Source organism: Marmota flaviventris, chromosome 10, assembly GCF_047511675.1.
Source record: "Marmota flaviventris isolate mMarFla1 chromosome 10, mMarFla1.hap1, whole genome shotgun sequence".
Taxonomy (NCBI): Eukaryota; Metazoa; Chordata; class Mammalia; order Rodentia; family Sciuridae; genus Marmota; species Marmota flaviventris.
In genome coordinates, this window is record NC_092507.1 from 42,659,238 (window position 1) to 42,678,967 (window position 19,730).

The following is a 19,730-nucleotide window of genomic DNA, read 5'->3' on the forward strand; positions in this document are numbered from 1 at the left end:
TGGGGCTAATCACATATCCATAACTAGGAAACATAGAAACACAATAAAGAATGACTTTCTAATTGACATTTTCTGAGCTTTGAGTTAATAATACCCTGCATTAAAAAATAGAATTCTTACCAAGAAAATAATACACAATGCAGAAATTTCTAACCAGGAACAGTGATTCCACACAACTATGCTTAATGAGTAAGAGTAGAGATCTCCTAAACCGCAAGAACTTGTATTGCTGTGAAAAAAAGAAAAGAATCAACAATACATTCCACCACATTCTACAGCAAGTTCTTTATAGCCTCAACACATAAACCATAACCACTGTTCAAAAAGTCAAAGATTATCCCAGAGGCAAAACTGAATTACTTCTGATGCTAAAATATTTAATATTTTTACATTATACAACCATCTCACTAATAGGGAGATCAGAAATAAGAAAATTAACAATATCAATCCATACTTGTTAGTAAGGCCTATAGAGATGGAGAAAGTATAAAAAACATAGCTCCACCGTAGCTCTGGGGGATACATTTCAAGACCACTAGTGAATGCAGAAAGTACCCTATACATACTGTTTATTTCTATGCATACATACCTAAGATTAGTAATATGATAAATTAGATACAGCAAGAGATTAAAAATAATAACCAATAACAAATAGAACAATTATAATAATATATTGTAATAATTTAAGTTATAAATTGCTTGTTCCTAGAATTTTCCACTTAATATTTTCAGATTGTAGTTGATTGCTAGTAAGCAAACCTGACGAAAACCAAACTGTGGATAAGGGAGGCCTATAGTAACAATAGCAACCGGCATTCTTTGCATGTTACCATGTCAAGAACTGGTACAAATTACATGGATTAATCTGTTTAAACTTCACAACAACCCAATGAGGCTCTATTATTATTATCATCTTACAGATGAAGAAACCAAGGCAGAGAGAGGTTAGATGACTTCACCAACATTACCAGTTAGCAAAAGGAAAATCCAATATATGAATCCGGGCAAGCTGGTTTCAGAGCCCACAATCTTAAAGACAATGCACACTGCCTTTACACTAAGTGGCGGAAAAGTAGAGGCGGCGAAGACAACACTACCTACCTCAGGAGATGAACGTACTAGAAAAAAAATCATTTTTTTTCCTGAAATAACAATTCTGAAAATAATGATGTTGACAATGGTTGTTGACAACAATGATTATTATTAATTATAGAAGAAAAAATTCTAAGGGTCAAATGTTTTCTGGTTAGCTTGGCTGTTCAAATAAAAGTACATGGTTTGGGGCCGGGGATATGGCTCAAGCGGTAGCGCGCTCGCCTGGCATGCGCGGGGAACTGGGTTCGATCCTCAGCACCACATAAAAATAAAATAAAGATATTGTGTCCACCAAAAACTAAAAAATAAATACTAAAAAATTCTCCCCCCCCCCCCTCTCTCTCTCTCTTTTAAAGAAAGTACATGGTTACAAACTGGTTGGCTAAAAAAAAAAAAAAAAAGAAAGTACATGGTTATATCACTTTGTTCCCTGGAAGCCTCCAAGGGCAATGGGCCTGACACCTCATATCTAGCTTGGAATTTCCTAACAATCCATCCTGCTTCCCTCAGCAACTTAAATGCACAAGGGAAGGTCTCATGCAGGCACAATGTTCCTACAATGAAAGAAAGCTAAGCTATGGTGTCCTCCCTCCCCCTTTCTTTTTGGGAGGCAAACCTTCCCTGCTACGCAAAGACACAAACCTGACTGATGAGAAACAAAGGTCCTGTGAATCCTTTCAACTACTGTCAAATCCTCCTTCCCTTATTCCACATCTTTTCAATGAAGGGCCCTAAAAAACCCCCACTCCAAACATCCGTGGGCTGGAGAATGGCAACCAGCTGGGCAGACCAATACCACTGGCACATTCATGGCTCTAAGAGATGCCCCCAATACATATTTGTCCAACTGTTAAAAATCAATATTCTGGCCAAAGCTGAACGTTGCTATCATGGAATAAACTTCTGAGATACAATACAAAATTTTACCCAAACCAATTACCAAAAAAAGTTAAATTTTATGAACTTGACATGGTAGAAACATAATTCAGCAATCTGTAAGCATTATCAACTACTGGACAACTGGACAAAGCCTATGTTCACTCTATTGCCCATCTGTGATGTTAAATAGGTGGGAAATTTCAACTGAGGTCCATGGAAATCCAGAAAGATATTCTGTGGCATCTTATTTTTCTCTTAAGACTTTGTTTTTCTTGTTCACTATTCTTTATTTGTTTATTGGTACCTAGGATTGAACCCAGAAGCACTCAACCACTGAGCTACATCCCCAGCCCTTTTTATTTTTTATTCTGAGACAGGGTCTCACTAAATTGCTTAGGGCCTCACTAAGTTGCTGAGGCCAACTTTGAGTTTGTGATCCTCCTGCCTCAGCTTTCTGGCTGCTGGGATTATAAGTGTGTGCCACCCATCCAGCTATTATTATTCTTTATTATATTTGGATCTAAGTTGATTTACATGAATATTTCTGCACAGTATTTTGAAAATTTTTTGTTGTGAAATTTTGAGGTAGCAAAGCTTATGTCCTACTTTCAATTCTTCTTCACAAGATGTGAAGAATTTCTAAACAGGAATTATTTTTTCAAACACTCAGACTGCAGCAGGTAAGAGCCAAATTTTTTTCAGGGAGTACTATCTCCTTGCAGTACATATTCTCACAGATGCAACAGGCATGTTGTTGAGAGCCACAGCCGAAAGGGGCCCCAGCAAACTTCCAGCTGCTGCATTTAGCCTAGCCGACTCCTTGCAAAATTCCTCATTGGCAACCTTCCATAACAGGTATTGTCCTGCATTTAGCACAACTTTACACATATTAGCCCAATCTGCTGGCGTCACGTTCAAGTTGGTAATGGATTCAACCATGCTTACAGTGAAGGGTGCTTGAGGACCACAGGTTGTTACAGCCTCTTTTAGCTGCTTCACTTTTTTGAAATTTAAAGCATGGTGAATTCACTGCCCTCCTGCCTGCTCAGATACAGGGCATGTTAATATTTGAGATCCTGTCTCAGGATCCCAACTATCAACTGCGGGGGTTGGGAGCCTCCCAGCATATGGAGGTGGCGCTGTTGGTTGGACACTTACGCCCTCTGGTGATAGAAAGGTGTTAGTAGCAGTCTCCTGTTGTAACTTTTCCCCTGATGGCTTTTTCTGCTCTAAACTTTCTTCCTCTGTCTGACTAGCTGGAGAGACCTTCTCTTTTACTTGAATCAATATGTCTTCTCCTTCCTCTACCATTGTCTGAACTGAAGGCTTTGGACTAAGCAAACAAGATACGAACGTCCACAATGGCAATGTGCCAACTGGCAGAGTCCCTGGGCTTTTCTTTTCTATTCTTTTTAAATCTTCACCATGATGGTTCCATTGTGATATATTTAACAACTCCTCCTTAAAAAGCCATGGGCTACATTTTTGTATTGTATCAATGTATGCCCTGACTGCTCTTGATTTTACTGGGATGCCTCCTTCCTCTAACAATATACTTAACACTCTTTCGGTTTGTTTTTTACTAATTTCTGATCCCATATTTCTACTATAATACAACCCAACAAGATGACGCCAAACAAAGCCGAGACAGAATAAAACAACACAAAATCATTATATCAGCCTTTCTATCCTCCTGAAATGTCCATCCGTCCTTTCTCCCTATCTGTTCCTCAGACACAAATAGTTTTTCCTCAGACGCAAATAGTTTTTCCTCAGATGTGAGCGGTTTTTCTTCCGTCTCACTCATCTCCAGGGACAGGCAACTTAAAACAGGCAACTTAAAAGCAAAACAAAACAAAAGAAGAATCTTAAAATGGCTATCCATCCTCTCGCCCTGCCCTCAGGGGAGAGCAGTTTACCTTATCACTTACCCTCACAGTCTTTCCCTGTGCCGCAGTCTGGCTGGGCACAATTCAGGAGCCACTTGTCAAAAGAAACGAACTTTATTTTTAAAACACACACCCCACACCACACAGCTCCTCAGGAAAAACCCTCAGAGCCCAACTGCCACCACCAGCTTCCCACAAGCCTCTCCGCCTCCCCCACTCCTGCTCTTGAGGTCGATTAGCTGGGTCTCGTGGGCGGAGCCAAAAAAAAGTCCCCCAATGAGCAGCTCCGTGGTCTGAAAGGGCAGGGAAACAGCCCAATGAGCATCACCGCAGAAGAGCCAATCAGTTGGCAGCTAGAAGTTTGCTGGGGCCGCTGGGAGCCAATCATCAGCTGGCAGCTGGAAGTTTGCTGGGGCCCCTTTCGGCTGTGGCTCTCAACAGCATGTGACAACTTTAGTTAACCTAGGAGAATCCTAATGCATCATTTTCATAGATCACATTTATTATCATGCATCATTTGTTTATGCATCCCTTTATTCCCACTAGACTAGGTTCCAGTGGGAAGGACCTAGGGTTCTAACATTTTTCTTTCAGTGCCCAGGCTTCAGAGTAGAAATGAAATGAACAGCTAATCAGGAATAGCAGAAACAGGACAGGGAGAGGCCTGATGTAACAGTGAGACACTTCAACCCAGAGGAGGTGGTTCTAAATTCCAGGATGACACCTACCAGATTAGGTTTTTAAAAACCTAACTAAAGCTGGGCATGGTGATGCACACCAGTAATCCCAGGAACTCAAGATGCTGAGGCAGGAGAACTGCAAGTCTTTAAGGCCAGCTTCAGCAACTTAGACACTATCTCTCTCAAAAAAAAAAAAAAAAAAAAAGGCGGGGTGTGTGTGCTAGGATATATCTCAGTTGTAGAGCCCCTGGGTTCAATCCCTAGTATTGATACCAAAAATACCATACCACTCAAATCAAACCAGGTCAAACTATTTTATTTATTTGTATATATCTTGCTTTTTTATGAAAAGGACATGAGACAGTAACTGACATATTCTAAAAATTACTTGCACACCCCCACCTTCATAAGATTTTAAGTTCGAAAAGAAGCTGGCAGCTGCACAGAGGTACTTTGCATGAATGTCATCATCATCCTCCCCACCCCCACCCCTAGTCCTGCTAAGGTCACAGCAAGTATCACTACCAAGCAGGCAGGGAAAGAGAAGAGCAGAGCAGCAGCAGTCTGAGAGTGGCAGCAGGGAAGGGTAAAATATAGCTGGATGTATATTCTACACACAATACAGCTCTCAAAAACACACCGAAGTCACCTAAAGCCAAAACTCTTCTCTCTAAAAGGCATTTGAGAATTTCAGTTCTCTGTTGCATAGAACAAATCTTGAATTAATCAAATAAGCCCCGTTATATACAAATACACCAAAGCAGTTTTAATGCTGCCACATTCTAGCATAAGATAATGCTCAGATGATGTCTTACCTGTATGATGGGAAATGGGAGATAGTTCATGTTGTTAACAAAATACAGAAGGCTATAGCTATAGCCCATGAATGCTCCAGCCAGTAGGAAAAAAAGGTGATATTCATTTAAACAGTTTCGTGCTGCAGAGCTATCTAAACTAGAAGGGAAAAATTAAGTTGTTAATACAACAGTCAGGGATACATTTCACTGTTTTAGGCTTAATACTTACTGAAGGCAAAATTCTCTAACAAAATGGTTCATTTTAAAATAAGTGTGAGCAAAAGATTAACAAAACCCTTTTCCCTGAAGCCTGAGAACCTGACTCTAGCTCTATTCCCCTAGAAATCTGACATGGGTAAGAACGTCTACATCGGTACTAAGTAACATTGCTTACAAACTGGTAAATTAATCTTCACTGAGAGGAATCAAATCAACTATAAATCAACTGCCTGAAAGAGATGCCAAAACTTTGGTCTTCTGTGTTGTCTCTGACTAAAAATCCACCTCCAGGGATTCTGGATGCTACATCTATAAAATTGATACAAGAGATACCAGAGCCCATTGGGCACAAGGCTTTTAAAACAGGGAGTCCCCACCTGTCTGATATATCTCCACTCTCGAGTTGTACCACAGGTAAGGCAACAGCTCCTGAATGGCTGTGGGACCCGTCACCTGTTTGAAATGCATCAGTACTCCTGCTAAAGAGGAGGTCCCAATGCTTCCCAGCTAATAACCTAGAGTTGTTAAGTTCTGAAAATTTAGTTAAATTCAAGAGGATTCCCTGGTAAGAACTTCCATTAGCCACACCCTATCAACCTATCATCTTTATCTCACATCTTTTAATTTTAAGGATAAGATCTTATTATTTGGTGAACATTAAGCTTTTAAACTCCTTTGGAAGTTGTCTGAGCATCTCTATAATTTGGCAAATATCTGAGGGTGTATAGAGTCAGCAGGAATACCAATTAGGGGCCTGCTCCACCACCTATCTCCATGAGGGTTGAGATTCCAGGCTGATTGTTTTCTGGGCCCTGAGTTATAAGATGATAAAAAAAGATTCATTTTGCTTAAGACTCTGACTGTGAAATTATCAGTAAATGTATTTATAATGGGCACTAATCTCTCTAACAACTTGTAGCTCATTGTAGCTTTCTGCTCCCTGGAACCTCACTGCCCCCTCCACTAAAAAGATGCAAAAAAGAGTTCAGGACTCATTTAAAATGAGCCATGGGGATTTCCTTAGTCACAATAGTACTGTATTCATAGATGTCCTTTATCATTCAATGTTTATCAACAGTATAATTTTCACTACAGAAAGCCTCTATTGGAGGGGAAAAAAAGCAACTCGGCCTCATAAGCAGTAGCCAAGGAAATTAAGTATTAGGCAGAACTCATTATTAACATTGTTTTAAAGTCAGTGGAAAATAGGGAACTTAAGATTACTCTAATATAATCTTTCTTTATTTATACTTTTTAATGTGTGTGTATGGTGCTGGGGATCGAACTCATGGTCTTGACCTGCTAAGCATATGCTCTATAACTGAGCTACACCCACAGACCTTTTTTAATTCTGAAAGTCAGAGCATCAACTTACAATTTCTATCAATCCCATATTTCAAGACTGTGTAAGTTTTAAAATCATAAAAGCACTCTATAGAAGGTAGTTATTATTTTAAAATTCTCTCTTCAAATTCATTCTTTCCAAACTACCCTTCCTTCAAACACCAAACACCTTCTCCAAGAACATATGTAGATCCTCCCAGCTTCCTGAACTCTCACAGATTTTATGTGCACAACTTATGTGCTTCTTCCTATTACATTCATATGTTTCCATGTCTTCAATTCCCTACTGTTCTCGATCCTCAGGGAGCTGTTTGAATCATTCTCACAAATCTAACAGCACACAGTATAGCACCTTCTACAACTGTTTTTCAAATTTTGTTGAATTCAAAGTCAAACATCAAAAACAACTGTATGTAAATAAGCACTTTCTGTAGAAATTGGGAAAGCAAAGAATGTCCATAAACTATTAACATACCTAGGCCATCTTTGGCTTAGTAACTAAACAAGGATCCCTAGAAAGAAAAAGTATTTAACATTACCTCTCAGTATCAGAGCAGGGAACCACAAGAAAACTGTATCGGCCCTTAGTTATCACTGCTGCACACCAAGCCATCACCATTCCCAAGGCAGCATGAACAAAAGAGTGCATGAGTTGCTGGGGATGAAAGATCTTCCCTATCAGGGCCAGTCTGGAACATGGAATGGAAGGCATAACTGCAAATAAAACATGGATATAGTCTTATAACTATAGCATATGAAGTTAGAGGATCTAAACTATGCCCTCTCATGCTTGCATGAAGACACCAAAGGGCAGAAAGTAACACACAGCCAATAAAATATAGAACAGAAAAACTTGAGTTAAAAAAATTTTTAAGAATGAAAAAGAAGAGATGAACACATAAAAGAGAAAAACATAAGAATTTAGGTTTTTATTACCATGCTATTAGGGTTAGGATAATAATAATTTTCTTTCTTTTAAATTAAAATTTCCTAATAGCTGAAATAACACCAACTCTGTAACTCTCCAGGGCCATAAAAGAATGTGTAGCGATTTAAAGATAGATCCTGCCCTCTAGCAAAATCTTTATTTCAATATTTGAAACTTTCAGTATATAATCCATCTGAGAAAAATAATACGTAGTTAGGTAAATATTGACAATACAAAACACTAACATTAAAGTTTATATGGAACTTCCTTTTTTGGGGGGTGTTTGGATTGTTGTTTGGGGATTGAACCCAGCACTGAGCTATATTCCCAGCCCCCCCTTTTTTGAAGTTTGAAATAAGGTCTCCCTAAGTTGCTTAGGGCTTCTCTAAGTTGCTGAGGTTGGTCTCAAACTTATCGTTCCTCATGCCTGCCTCCCAAGTTGCTGGAATTACAGGCATGAACCACACACCCAGTTTGTATGAGAATTTTTAATACCTCTCTGACAACCCAATAAAGTTGTCTGGAAGTGACCTAGGGAGGCTACTGTGGTTAGTTACTAAGGTATATTTGCCTTTAAAAACAGCTAGCCTAAGATTCCCTGGTCTTTAATACACTTGAAGAGATGGGGGCTGGGATTGTGGCTTAGCGGTAGAGTGCTTGCCTAGCACGTGCGAGATAGGTTCGATCCTCAGCACCACATAAAAATAAATGAATAAAATAAAGGTACTGTGTCCAACTACAACTAAAAAAAAAATATTTAAAAAAAGAGAGAAGAGATGGATGAGAGGCAGAAAACTATGAAAAGAGAGGGCTTAGGTACTCTGCACTTTTGGGGAAGAGGCTGCCATCACTCCTCCTACCAACATAAACACCCAGAGGGCAACTATGACTAACTTTTAATACTCTAAATGTGCCAAATCCGGGGGCTGGGGATGTGGCTCAAGTGGTAGCGTGCTCGCCTGGCATGCGTGCGGCCCGGGTTCGATCGTCAGCACCACATACAAACAAAGATGTTGTGTCCGCCGAAAACTAACTAAATAAATAAATAAATAAATATTTAAAAAAATAAAATAAAATAAATGTGCCAAACCCTCTCATGTCATTCAACCTTACTTGCCATATGTTTTCTCCAGAACATCACTGTCCTCCTTTATCTATTTAATGTAGCTCCTCATTCAAGGCATGGTGTAAATATCATCTTCTTCAGGAAGCTTCCATGCTAAGTAAGTGGTGCTCCTCTGAATTCCCTCACTAGCCAATGTATAGTAGGCAAAGACGAGTAATGTTTACTGCTCGTCTGCCTAACTGTGATCTTTTGGAGAAAGCTGGGACCATACAATGCATGGCACATAGTAATGGCATAAGGAGTGCTCATGCAAGGAATGAACCAAAGTGACTAATCAGGCTTTTAGAATGACTAGGCTAAAGAGCCCTCACTGGGTACACCTACCTACAGAAGACGGCCCAGGCACAAGGGAGAGTGTGAAAGAACACTGCTATAAGCCGAGGTGTTCTGAGTAGGGCCTGAGTGGAGGAGAGACCCACCAGCCAGGAGTGAGGGTTAGGAAAGCAAGGAAAAAGGTATGCATTGCAACATCCAGAGTTAGGATTCAAGCTTTTACAGGATCTCTGGTGTCAGTCCTTCCTGACCCCTCCCACTTTATCTCCAACATGGCAATCACTGTTCTTCATTTCTAAAAGATTTCTATTTCAAAATGCTATATAAGTGACATCATGCAATAAATAGCCTTTTGGGTTTTGCTTTCTTCATTCAGTACAATTCCAATAAAAGTTGTCCAACTTGTTGCACATATTTAAAAAAAAAATTCAAGCTTTTACACCCTATTTTACAAAGAAGTACTGATGAGCTTTTAAAAAATGGCAGAAAAAGCTTCTAATTGTGACAAACTTAGGAATCTGAGCAAGGCAGGAGGAGTAGAAGAGAAACTGAGAAAAATAATAAGCTCTGGAATTTAGCAGGTAATTCTCCCAAGGCAAAACCTAATATTTTAAAGGTTTAGGTTTGTTTGAAAATCATAGCATTACAGACTTCTATATGTGAAAAAAATTTCACCTGGTCTTGATCTGCTACCCAATAAGGAATGATTTTTACAATATGTTTGCTAAATCACAGCTCTAACACCAGCTGTGAACAAGTAAAAGGTCTAAATTTATTTTACTGTGGCAAAATACACATCAATAAAATTTACCATCTGAACCATTTTCAAGCATACAGTTTTGTGGCCTAAATATGTTCACACTGTTGTGCAACCACCTCACCACCTACTTCCAAAACTTTGGCATCTTCCCCAACTCAAACTCTACCCATTCAGTAATCCCCAACCCCTAGAAAACACCACTCTATTTTAGTGGAATCATACAACAATTGTCCTAAAAGGTCTAGGTATATTTTTAAAATAGAAATTAGCACCAATATTAATTGTAATATATATTCAAAGCATATGATTTTGTATATATCCTTAAAAACGTGACACAAAATTCAGCTTGTTATACATATTCACATATAAAATGCACTTAGTCTGCCTTAGTAAAATAAATTCAGACTTTTAAAAAGGTTAACATTTGAAAACTCACCTGCATAGAACTCCACATTGAAAATACTTATTATTATTATTACCACTGACAGCAGCAGGAGGTAAAAGATTACATAGGAGCTATATAGATCATTGAAAGAATCTAAAACATAAGAGATAAATTGGTTAAGTTTATTCAGTCTTGTAATCATGCTGAGCACATGGCAATATAGCAAAGGTTTGAACCTCAACTGTAATTTTAACTTTAGAAGTTATCTTTCCTTCAAGAATTTAATTGTACACTGCTGACAGGTCCAGTGGGACATCAACTCAAGAACTCCAGTGTGAGTTATTCCAATTTGGCTCCGGGTGCTTTAAAATTACATTCAAATTTCTTTTAAATCGCCCAGATGTCGACATCAGATCAAATATTGCCATATGCAAACATTTCATCATGTGAAAGAGAAGTACCATAGTTAGTAATACACCAACAAAATTGCTTTTTAAAGTGTAAAAATATTTTTCAGATCTCATCTTAATAAATGCATTTTAACTAAAGTCAAAGTAACATCTTTAGAAATAGCATAACCCATAAATCATCTAAAAGAGCTAAACTAAGAAAAACAATTTTGATGTTCCGTGAAACACTAAGAAGTCACCCTTTCAGGGTAGTGTGACAATTAATATTCCAATTCAAAGTTTAAGATATGTATATATTTTGCCCAAAAATGTAAATAAAAGAAATAAAAACAATAGAATGTGTTTGCTAAACAAACTAAGACTTCATAATGAAACCAATTATCTTTAAAAATACAACTCAGTACTCAAAATAATGAAACTACTTACTAAGCCTTCACAATTAAATTCCTGCTATCTCTGCACTGGCATATGGCTTAATTTTATCTGACCTGTGCAACCTGTTCAAGAAATGACTGAAACAGATTAACAGAAGACTTACATGACTTTAATTCTTTAGCAGCAATATCTCCAAAGGCCAAAAGGTAAAGATTCTAACTCCCTAAAAATTGGCACTTTCTTATGAAACTTAAAATACACAAAAACAAAATAAATATACCATTGTTGTTATGTTGTTATGACCAGACGTTCAAGAAATTTGTCTTTCTTAGCCTTAGGCAAGACTTTAAAGATTTCAAAACCTATTCTGTCAACATTTATCTCAAAAAAAAAAAAGAGATAATTCTAGTGCAACATCATGGAAAAACATCAACTTTGATGCCACAAACTAATACCCAAATCCTAGATTAGTCACTCACTAGCTGAGTATCTCTGCACAGATTATTTTACTCATTTATAAAGCAGGAATAATATGAAAGAGATAATGTATGTAAGGTGCTTAGCATAGTGCCCAGCATGCTAAAAAAATGAGAAATAACTGGTAGCCATTATTAATGGACATAAAACAAGTTATATTTTAGTGCACTTAGTAATTTTGTCTCCAAAGATTCAGAGAAACATTTTAGCCTACCTCAATCTTTTCTCTTATCAATTTTTGAATTTAACTGTATCTTCCCTAGCCAAAAGTTCATCCTTTCCTTATCTTTTTTTATTAGCTACAATATAAAAATGAAGGATTCTTAATTTAGTCATATTTTCTACCCACAATTTAAAACAGATGATAGTAGCAGTTCTTTTTTTAAAAAGACAGACAGGATCAATAAAGGTGTCAAAAAGAAAGACAAAGAAAAATTAAGCTTTTTCTTGGTAAGTTTACCAATCTCATTATATAATAAAAAGGTGTTTTATGTTATACAGGCAATGCCTTAAACTTATCTTAAAGTCAATGTTTGGTGTGTCAATACAGGCAGTAATCAGAAAAAAATTATTTGAAACATAGTGCAATTTTTATGTTTTCTCTAAATTGAATATCACTTACCTGACAGCCACTGTATGGGATGAAATAAATCAATACTGCTGAAGACTATAAATACCGTAGCACAGATGGGTAGAAGCAACACTGACCAAACAACACTTGCAACTATCCTCCAGCCCAAAACCTAAAATTAAACAAACAAAACTCCCTCAATCATGAAGTCAGTTAAATCATTTCAGTTATGCAAATCCTATCTCTTCATACAGGCTATTAGTCACTAATACATATATACCCAGATCATAGACCATGCAATTATATACAAACTCAAATGATTACTATTATAATAATATCACATACCACTAAAGAACTTTATAACAATTAGTGAACTGATGCTTGGATTAGGTCCAGAGTCAGGTGTTATATTAAACATCACACTTTGGGGTAGAGATTAAGACCATCTTATTTAGTTTTATAATCATATTTACCACTTATCTCTCCAGATTCTAGATAATTATAGGAATATCCAAAGGCTGTATACTTGAGAACCACAAACATGCATTTCTTACCGGGTAACTAACACATTGTAACACTGTACTCTTTTCTAAATCTCAGTGCCTAACATAAGGAAGAACAAGACTTACTGTCAATTAATAGGAGATACTGAGAAGTTTTAAGCATGACAGTGACAACTGGAACCATAAGGTGGCTGAAAAAAAGATATCCTGGAGGAGACCAGATCCAGACAGGAGGCACAATGGTTAGGGACAGCCGACCACAACAGACCAAGTCAGAGATTACAGTCAATGTCTGCACAAAGGCAATAGCCATGGGAATGAGGAACAATATGTAGCCACATTTCCAAGGTAAACACTACAGGAATATATAACATAGGTGGTAAAGAGTAGATAACACCTGAAAGTGTTTAACTGAGGATAGAGGAGATGACAGTACAAGATGGTAGAGGCCCTACCCCAAAAGTAACCTTACTTCCATCTCTCTTTGCCCTCCACAGAAGACATGAAGGAGGAAGCATGTCCTCAGCTCAGTCCCACGGTGGATATTTACCTCTACCAAGAATATGTGCCCTGCTTACCTGGTCTCCAACCCCAGGAAGTGCCAAGGCCACACTACATTCTTCCCAATTCTGGACATTCTTCCCAACTTTTCCCCACTTCCGTTCTGGGGATGGAACCCAGGGGCTTATGCATGATAGGCATGCACTCTTCCTTTGAGCTATATCCCCAGCTCTTCCTTTCTCACTTCTTATCCCAAGGAATCAAGTTACTTATTTTGCACCTACAGGATACACTTGCATAAAATCCCTCCCCATTCTCTGCCCCAATTTCCAGTCAAATCATCCACGCCAGGCAGGTCAGCTTTCACTTCTGACTCCTCTCCCATCCAGTACCCAGCATCCCCTCAAGGACGTCGCCACAGCCCCCGTAATCAGTCCCCCGGGCGGTCCCCTCCCCACGCTGTCTTCCGACAGGCACCCTACCCGTCCAGAGCGCACGCGCGGTCGGAGCCCGCCCGCCCAACCCATGCCCAGCGGCGAGCGCCCCAGTGAGCTGCACTCACACGCCACAGGATGTCCCGCGACCCGCCGGCGCAGGGTCCACTCGTAGCCGTGGCCATGGAGATGGCTGGCCCGACTCTAAGCAGTGGGGGAGACCGTGTGCCCGCCCGCCACAGCAGTTCAAAGGCACCAAGGCCCCGGGAGGACCCCGTTGGGGCTGCCTGAAACACTGCCTGAGTAAAGTCTGAACCAAGTCGCAACCCATTCCTTAGATGCTTGTCCCGGGTAGGCTCCACGGGCCAGAACTGCCCGACATTCGCGTCCCCCAAAGGGGGCTGTGACTCCAAGAACCGTTCTCTGGGATCCAAAAATTCCCTCTGAAGCAGGGGCCAGCGGGGCTTCAGAAACAAGGGGCGGCGGCGCTGCATGCTGGGAACTGTAGTCTCGACTACCTTCTGGGACAGTGGAGGAACGTTGCATTCTGGGACTCGGAGTTCTAAAGTACAGCATGCCGGGAGTCGAAGTCTTCCCGGCGGTGATTTGAAGCATGCTGGGAATCGTAGTCTTTTACAAAGCTTCGGGATTGATTTTTATAATATCCACGGTATTGATGGATTGAATTCTGTAGTTATAAAGGTGTAACAGAATTATCTGTCCTCATTTCTCTCCATTACTTTATCAACCTCCTAAAGTGAAATCAAAGGATGCTGTGGCCCTCTCCACAAATAGGTACTCAGTGACCTAACTGAAATCTTTAAAAATTGGGGGACTTTATTAAGAGGGATGCATTTGGTTTCATAAAATCTGGTTTCTAATTCCAGTTCTGCACATGCTGATATCTTGGCCATCTCGGAACCTCCATTTCTTATCTGTAAAATAAGGATAAAAATAAAACAAGTATACTGTGATGCTGTGAGGATATAAATAATGTGCTCTATAGATTATCATTGATTTCCTATTAGTAAGAAAGAAAGCTTTTCACCAACTCAGGTTTCCTTAATGAAGTCTTCTCTGATTGCTTGCAGCCTCAGTGAGATCTTTGGGTGAATACTGACAATACCTCTGTATAGTCGATTACATTTCACAGTCTATTCAATACTCCAGGAAGATAGAGGGATAGACTCAGTAATTTACTGACTCTGAAGAAACTCATAGGCTAGTGAGTGAAATTGAGATCACACATAATTCTCTGTATGTTTGCTGAGTTGGTTGCTCTGTAATGGTTCCTGAGTTGCTTTAAGATTATATCATATGTACTTCCCATAACCACATAATATGTCATTTCTGAATCATTATGGGATAAACTTGGATTACATTGCTAGATCAAGTCTCTGCCATCAAGAAACCTTCTATCTTGTGGTGGAAAAAAATTATAAAGAATCAATCTATATGAATGTCCATAAACACCAGGTTATTTGAAATCACAAGAACTTATTTAGTTTCTATGGTAAAGACTACCAATTCTCTACTTCAGGTCTATTCTCCCTTATTTTTTTAATAGTAGAACTCTCAGCTTTTATATAGGCTGATGGATAAACCCTATCCCCTTCCTCCTGTGTAGTGAGGTATGGCCGGTAACTGAGTTCAGGCCAATATCATAAAGTATTACATGGTAACTTCCTAGATACATCCTTTTAAAAAAGTTAGTGCGTGATCATTACATCTTAATTCCTTTCACCATTCAGGTGCCTGAAGTTTGGATGTGCTGGTTTGAGTGCCAGCACCATATGGACCACAGCAAGAGGGCCACACTACAGAAAAATGAAGTACTGCCCTTAAAAGAGACTTGATTATTTGGAGCAACCATACCAGTCCTGGGCTGTCTTTGCCTCCTGACAATATTTACACAAGACAGATGATTATTTTTTATTTAAGCCATCTTTATCTTCATAGCACTTCTTATATTCTTAATTATCTTTTATAATTTTCTGTTTACTTACTGTCTAACTTCTCATTGGTAAGCAAGCTTCACAAAGGCAGGAATGTTGTCTTATACTGTTTCCAAAGGAGCTATCACATTAATAAGTAGTCCATGAATGTTTAAAAAATGAATGGATGGACAAAATTAACTGTATCAGACAATGTCTATTCTGGACAACAACATTTTATTATCCCAATCGAAGAAAGATTTAATGCAATGAACTGATAAAAGTGTTGGAAGGGCTAAGAAAGCACAGGGGAGAAAGAACAGGGTTGTGGTAGCAAATGGGAGAAAGGAATTATTACCCAAATATCAGGAGGCTACTACATCCTCTGCACTAAAGCCCATGAGATCATATTCAGTGCTGAGCTACTGAGAGAGATGCCCCTACTTGTGTGAGAACTAAACCATTGTTGTCAAGCAGGAACTGAGGAGTCAGTGCCCTGTAAATGTTGTAATGACCACAGATAGTGCCCGCTACTATCTGCAGTTGCTTTAGCAGTTGCTTTTTTTTTTTTTTCTTTTTTTTATATACTAGGGGTTGCATTCAGGGATGCTTTACCATTGAACTACATGCCCAGCCCTTTTTTATATTTTACTTAGAGACAGGGTCTCACTGAGTTGCTTAGCACCTCACCGTTGCTGAGGCTGGCTTTGAATTTGAGATCCTCCTACCTTAGCCTCCCAAGTTGCTGGGATTGCAGGCATGTGCCACTGCACCTGGCTGCAGTTGCTTTCTGAGCCTTAGTTTCCTCATCAATAATAAAACCATCTTGTAAGATGTTATATTAAATGAGCTTTTGTTTATAAGTTTCCTGGCACACTGTGGAAAGATACAAGCTTTGAGGTCAGATAAACATAGGTATGAACAACTCCTCTGCCACTCTTTAGCTGTAAGGTCTTAGAAAGTCACTGTACACATATGTAAAAGAAAGACAAGCAGCACTTCAGAAAGACATGCACTAAATGGATGAAAACTGTAACCTAATCCTTCAAATGGAATAAAACAAATTAAATTGACACAAGACATAAAATAATAATACCAATTGGTATTAGAAAAACTTGGAAATTATGTGTCAGAACTCAGGAAAGAAATAAATATAAAAGAAAAAATCAGCAATAATGCCATAACAAAGGGTGGGCACATTTTAATCAAAAAGGAATAAAGAAATAAAAATAATTTTAATTTTTTTTTATTTTTTAGTTATAGGTGGACACAATTCTTTATTTTTTTTTTTATATGGTGCTAAGGATCAAACCCAGTGCAAGTACTCTACCAATGAGCTACAATCCAGCCCTAAAAATGATTTTTTAAAGTGACAAATAGAAAAAAATAGGCAAAGAAGATCTAACCTATGAATAATGGGAGATCCTGGAAAAACCTGGACACTCGTCTTAAGCCACCACTCTCTTCCCCAACATCATTCAGGGATGCCCATGGGAATTACATTTTGCTTTCAAATTGCTCTAATATTTTCAAATAAGCCATAATTCCCCTAAAGTGTTTATTTCAAATCCTTCACTTATTATATAGTCTTATATATCTTTTAATATCTTTATTTTTATGTGGTGCTGAGGATCAAACCCAGGGCCTCACATGGGTGAAGCAAGTGCTCTGCCACTGAGCTATAACTCCAGCCCATAGTCTTATATTTTATAGTCTTAAAAAATATAAGGGGTGGTGGTGATAAATAACACTTCTTTCTCCCCATGTGGTAAGTTTCAAATTCAATCCTTCCAAGCGAGAAGGCTGCAAACTCTTGATTAAAATGTGATTAGCACTGCAAAGACAAAATAAAGAAATTTATTTTGAAAGACAGTTCCTTGGACATCCATTGTCTCTTATGAAACAAGAAAGTAAATTCAAGACCTATGGATGATATTTCCCTGTGGGGCATGGAGGACACAAGAACACATGTCTCAGGGTACATCTGGTACATTGGGGTGGGGGGGAAGCTCCAAGCCTTAGGGAAGAATTTGAAAGGTTCAGCAAATTGATAGGAAAGCTCAGTCTCCTCCTTTCTGGAGCCAGGTTGTACTTCTTGTTAGCTGCTTGGTGGGTTGACTGCTGTCTGCTTCATGGGGGTTAGACCTCAGGGAGAAGATCAATGAAGAGAGGGAGATCCATAAGGGAAACCCATATAGTACAAGCAGAGGGTATAACCCAGGCTTCAATCATACATAGTTTTTCTCACTATTAAATCTAGGTTGTTTACAAAGGAGACTGTTACCTACGAACAGACAGTAAAATAAAATCTGTGGATGACACAGTATCTTTATTTATTTTTTATGTGGTGCTGAGGATTGAACCCAGTGCCTCATACATGCCAGGTAAGTGCTCTACTACTGAGCTACAGTCCCTGCTTTACAACTCTGATTTTCTTTCATGTACTATACCATCTTCTATTTTCTCGTAGCTCATTTTGAAACACTAAGTTATAGCTGACCTGGTTTTGTGGGCAAGCCTGGATGGAATGTGTCCATCCCCATCAGGGATGTTATTCTACTCCTTGTTCTCACTTTTCTTAAAATAACTTCATTATGATGTTGGACTGCAGTCCTCTGTTGCTCTTTTTTTACATGGAACTAATTTTCCTTCACAATTAGGAGGGAGAGGTGAGTCAGAGCAGCTTTTCTAAACTCTAGGCTCTACAGCTTCCTTTTCTGTTTTCACAAAGTGCTTCAAGCTCTCAGGGATCCCTTGGCTCTGTTCCCCTCCCCCACAAGTATCTGGACTTCTCTTTCTTCTGTCCCAAATATCCTCCTCCAGCCTACTTGTGTTTTGTTCCCTGCAGTATTTTCTCTGTGTTCTGGGAAGCACCTTTGGTCAGTTTGGAGAGCTCCCAGGACCTGGGCTACAAAATGAGTTATACAAAACCCCGGTTTCTGCAGCCCTTCTCCTAGTGTTCCACTGTGCTTTCCAGGGGGCACCTGTTGGCTATTTTGGGGTCCCCTTATTCTTAAACTTCTCAGACACCTTGTTGTTTGCATCTGCTTCTTTCCTCAGAAATGCTGATATCACACAAGTCTTAGAGCTGCTAGTCATTCCATCTACTTGAATTTGGGGATTTGTGGGGATATCTTATCACCCATATTTGTTGTAGATGTCCACTGCTATCCTGGTTGCTCTGTTTTCATGAGCAAATTCATGGAGTTACAAAAACATTTGTGCCATAGATTTTTTTTTCATAGATGTTTTTCCTCTCAATTCTCACTCTGCCCCGGCAGCCGCCAGTGATGCGGTCCAAATCCACGGCCTCATGAATGCTAGGCAAGCACTTTACCACTGACATACATCTCCAGCCCTTTTTTAAATTTTAATTTGAAATGGTCTCACCAAGTTGCCCAGGCTGGCCTTGAACTTGTGATCCTCCTGCTTCAGCCTCCCAGTAGCTGGGATTACAGGCATGCTCTCTCAGTTCTTTATACAATGCCAGCCAAAAATTGCAAACTGACAATGAACAAACCACCATCCATTAGCTTTTCTAAAAGTAGGATATCCAAGCTGACGTCATTACCTATCTAAAACCCATTCTTCTTTCCTTCCTTACTAACACTTCATGCAGGGTGGCAGTGTGCCCAGCCAAAAAGCATTCTGCCAGCCTCCCTCTCAGCTAGGGGAAACCATGTGACACATAGCTACCAATAAGATACAAGCAAAGGACAATAGGTGGGATTTGGCAGAAGCTCATTAAAAGGCAGGCCAACTCGACTAGCTGGCTCCTTTTGTCTTTTCCCTTCTTGCTGCCTGTCAAGAGCTGAGCTGAGCAGGAGAGAGCTGAACTGTTATGTGTTAGAGGAGAACAGTTGATTAAGAACGACAAATGAAAATGAAAATAACATTTAAGACTCCAGTGCCTTACCACATGGTTTAAGCAAGAAACTCAAGTGGAGAAAGCACCAGCCTCCCTAATCATCCATTTTTCCCCATGGAACAATGTCAGGCAAGGGTCAAGTGGATTCATGCAGACGTGGGAATTGTCTCACTGCCAAGGGATTCCTAAACAAAAGGCCTCTGCCACTTTATAGACCCAGGAGCCAGAGAGAGGGAAAGAGGGAAGGGTTAGGGACAGAAAAGTACTGAATATTGAAAGTGA

At 39.3% G+C, this 19,730-nt stretch overlaps 2 protein-coding genes across 4 annotated transcripts in view; both read right to left on the minus strand.

Annotated features, from left to right (window-relative positions):
• The window catches only part of Ndc1 (NDC1 transmembrane nucleoporin), a 58,665-nt gene extending 44,744 nt beyond the window's left edge, over nt 1–13,921 (minus strand). The window contains exons 1-6 of one of the 2 annotated variants that reach the window (XM_027944961.2): nt 13,775–13,921; nt 12,260–12,380; nt 10,427–10,528; nt 7,443–7,617; nt 5,359–5,497; nt 121–229 (exon numbers count right to left, since the gene is read on the minus strand). In XM_027944961.2, coding sequence (XP_027800762.2) covers nt 121–229; nt 5,359–5,497; nt 7,443–7,617; nt 10,427–10,528; nt 12,260–12,380; nt 13,775–13,831 — 703 coding nt within the window. In that variant the 5' untranslated portion in view covers nt 13,832–13,921. Of the gene's footprint in view, nt 1–120; nt 230–5,358; nt 5,498–7,442; nt 7,618–10,426; nt 10,529–12,259; nt 12,381–13,496; nt 13,616–13,774 lie in introns of those variants that run through there. The other variant, XM_071617850.1, reaches the window with a different exon arrangement.
• Nucleotides 13,922–14,454: 533 nt separating this feature from the next.
• Yipf1 (Yip1 domain family member 1) overlaps nt 14,455–19,730 on the minus strand; it is a 39,915-nt gene continuing 34,639 nt past the window's right edge. Inside the window, exon 11 of one of the 2 annotated variants that reach the window (XM_027944944.2) lies at nt 14,455–14,581. The gene's annotated coding sequence lies outside the window, so the exon portion shown is untranslated. Of the gene's footprint in view, nt 14,582–15,796; nt 17,415–19,730 lie in introns of those variants that run through there. The other variant, XM_071617851.1, reaches the window with a different exon arrangement.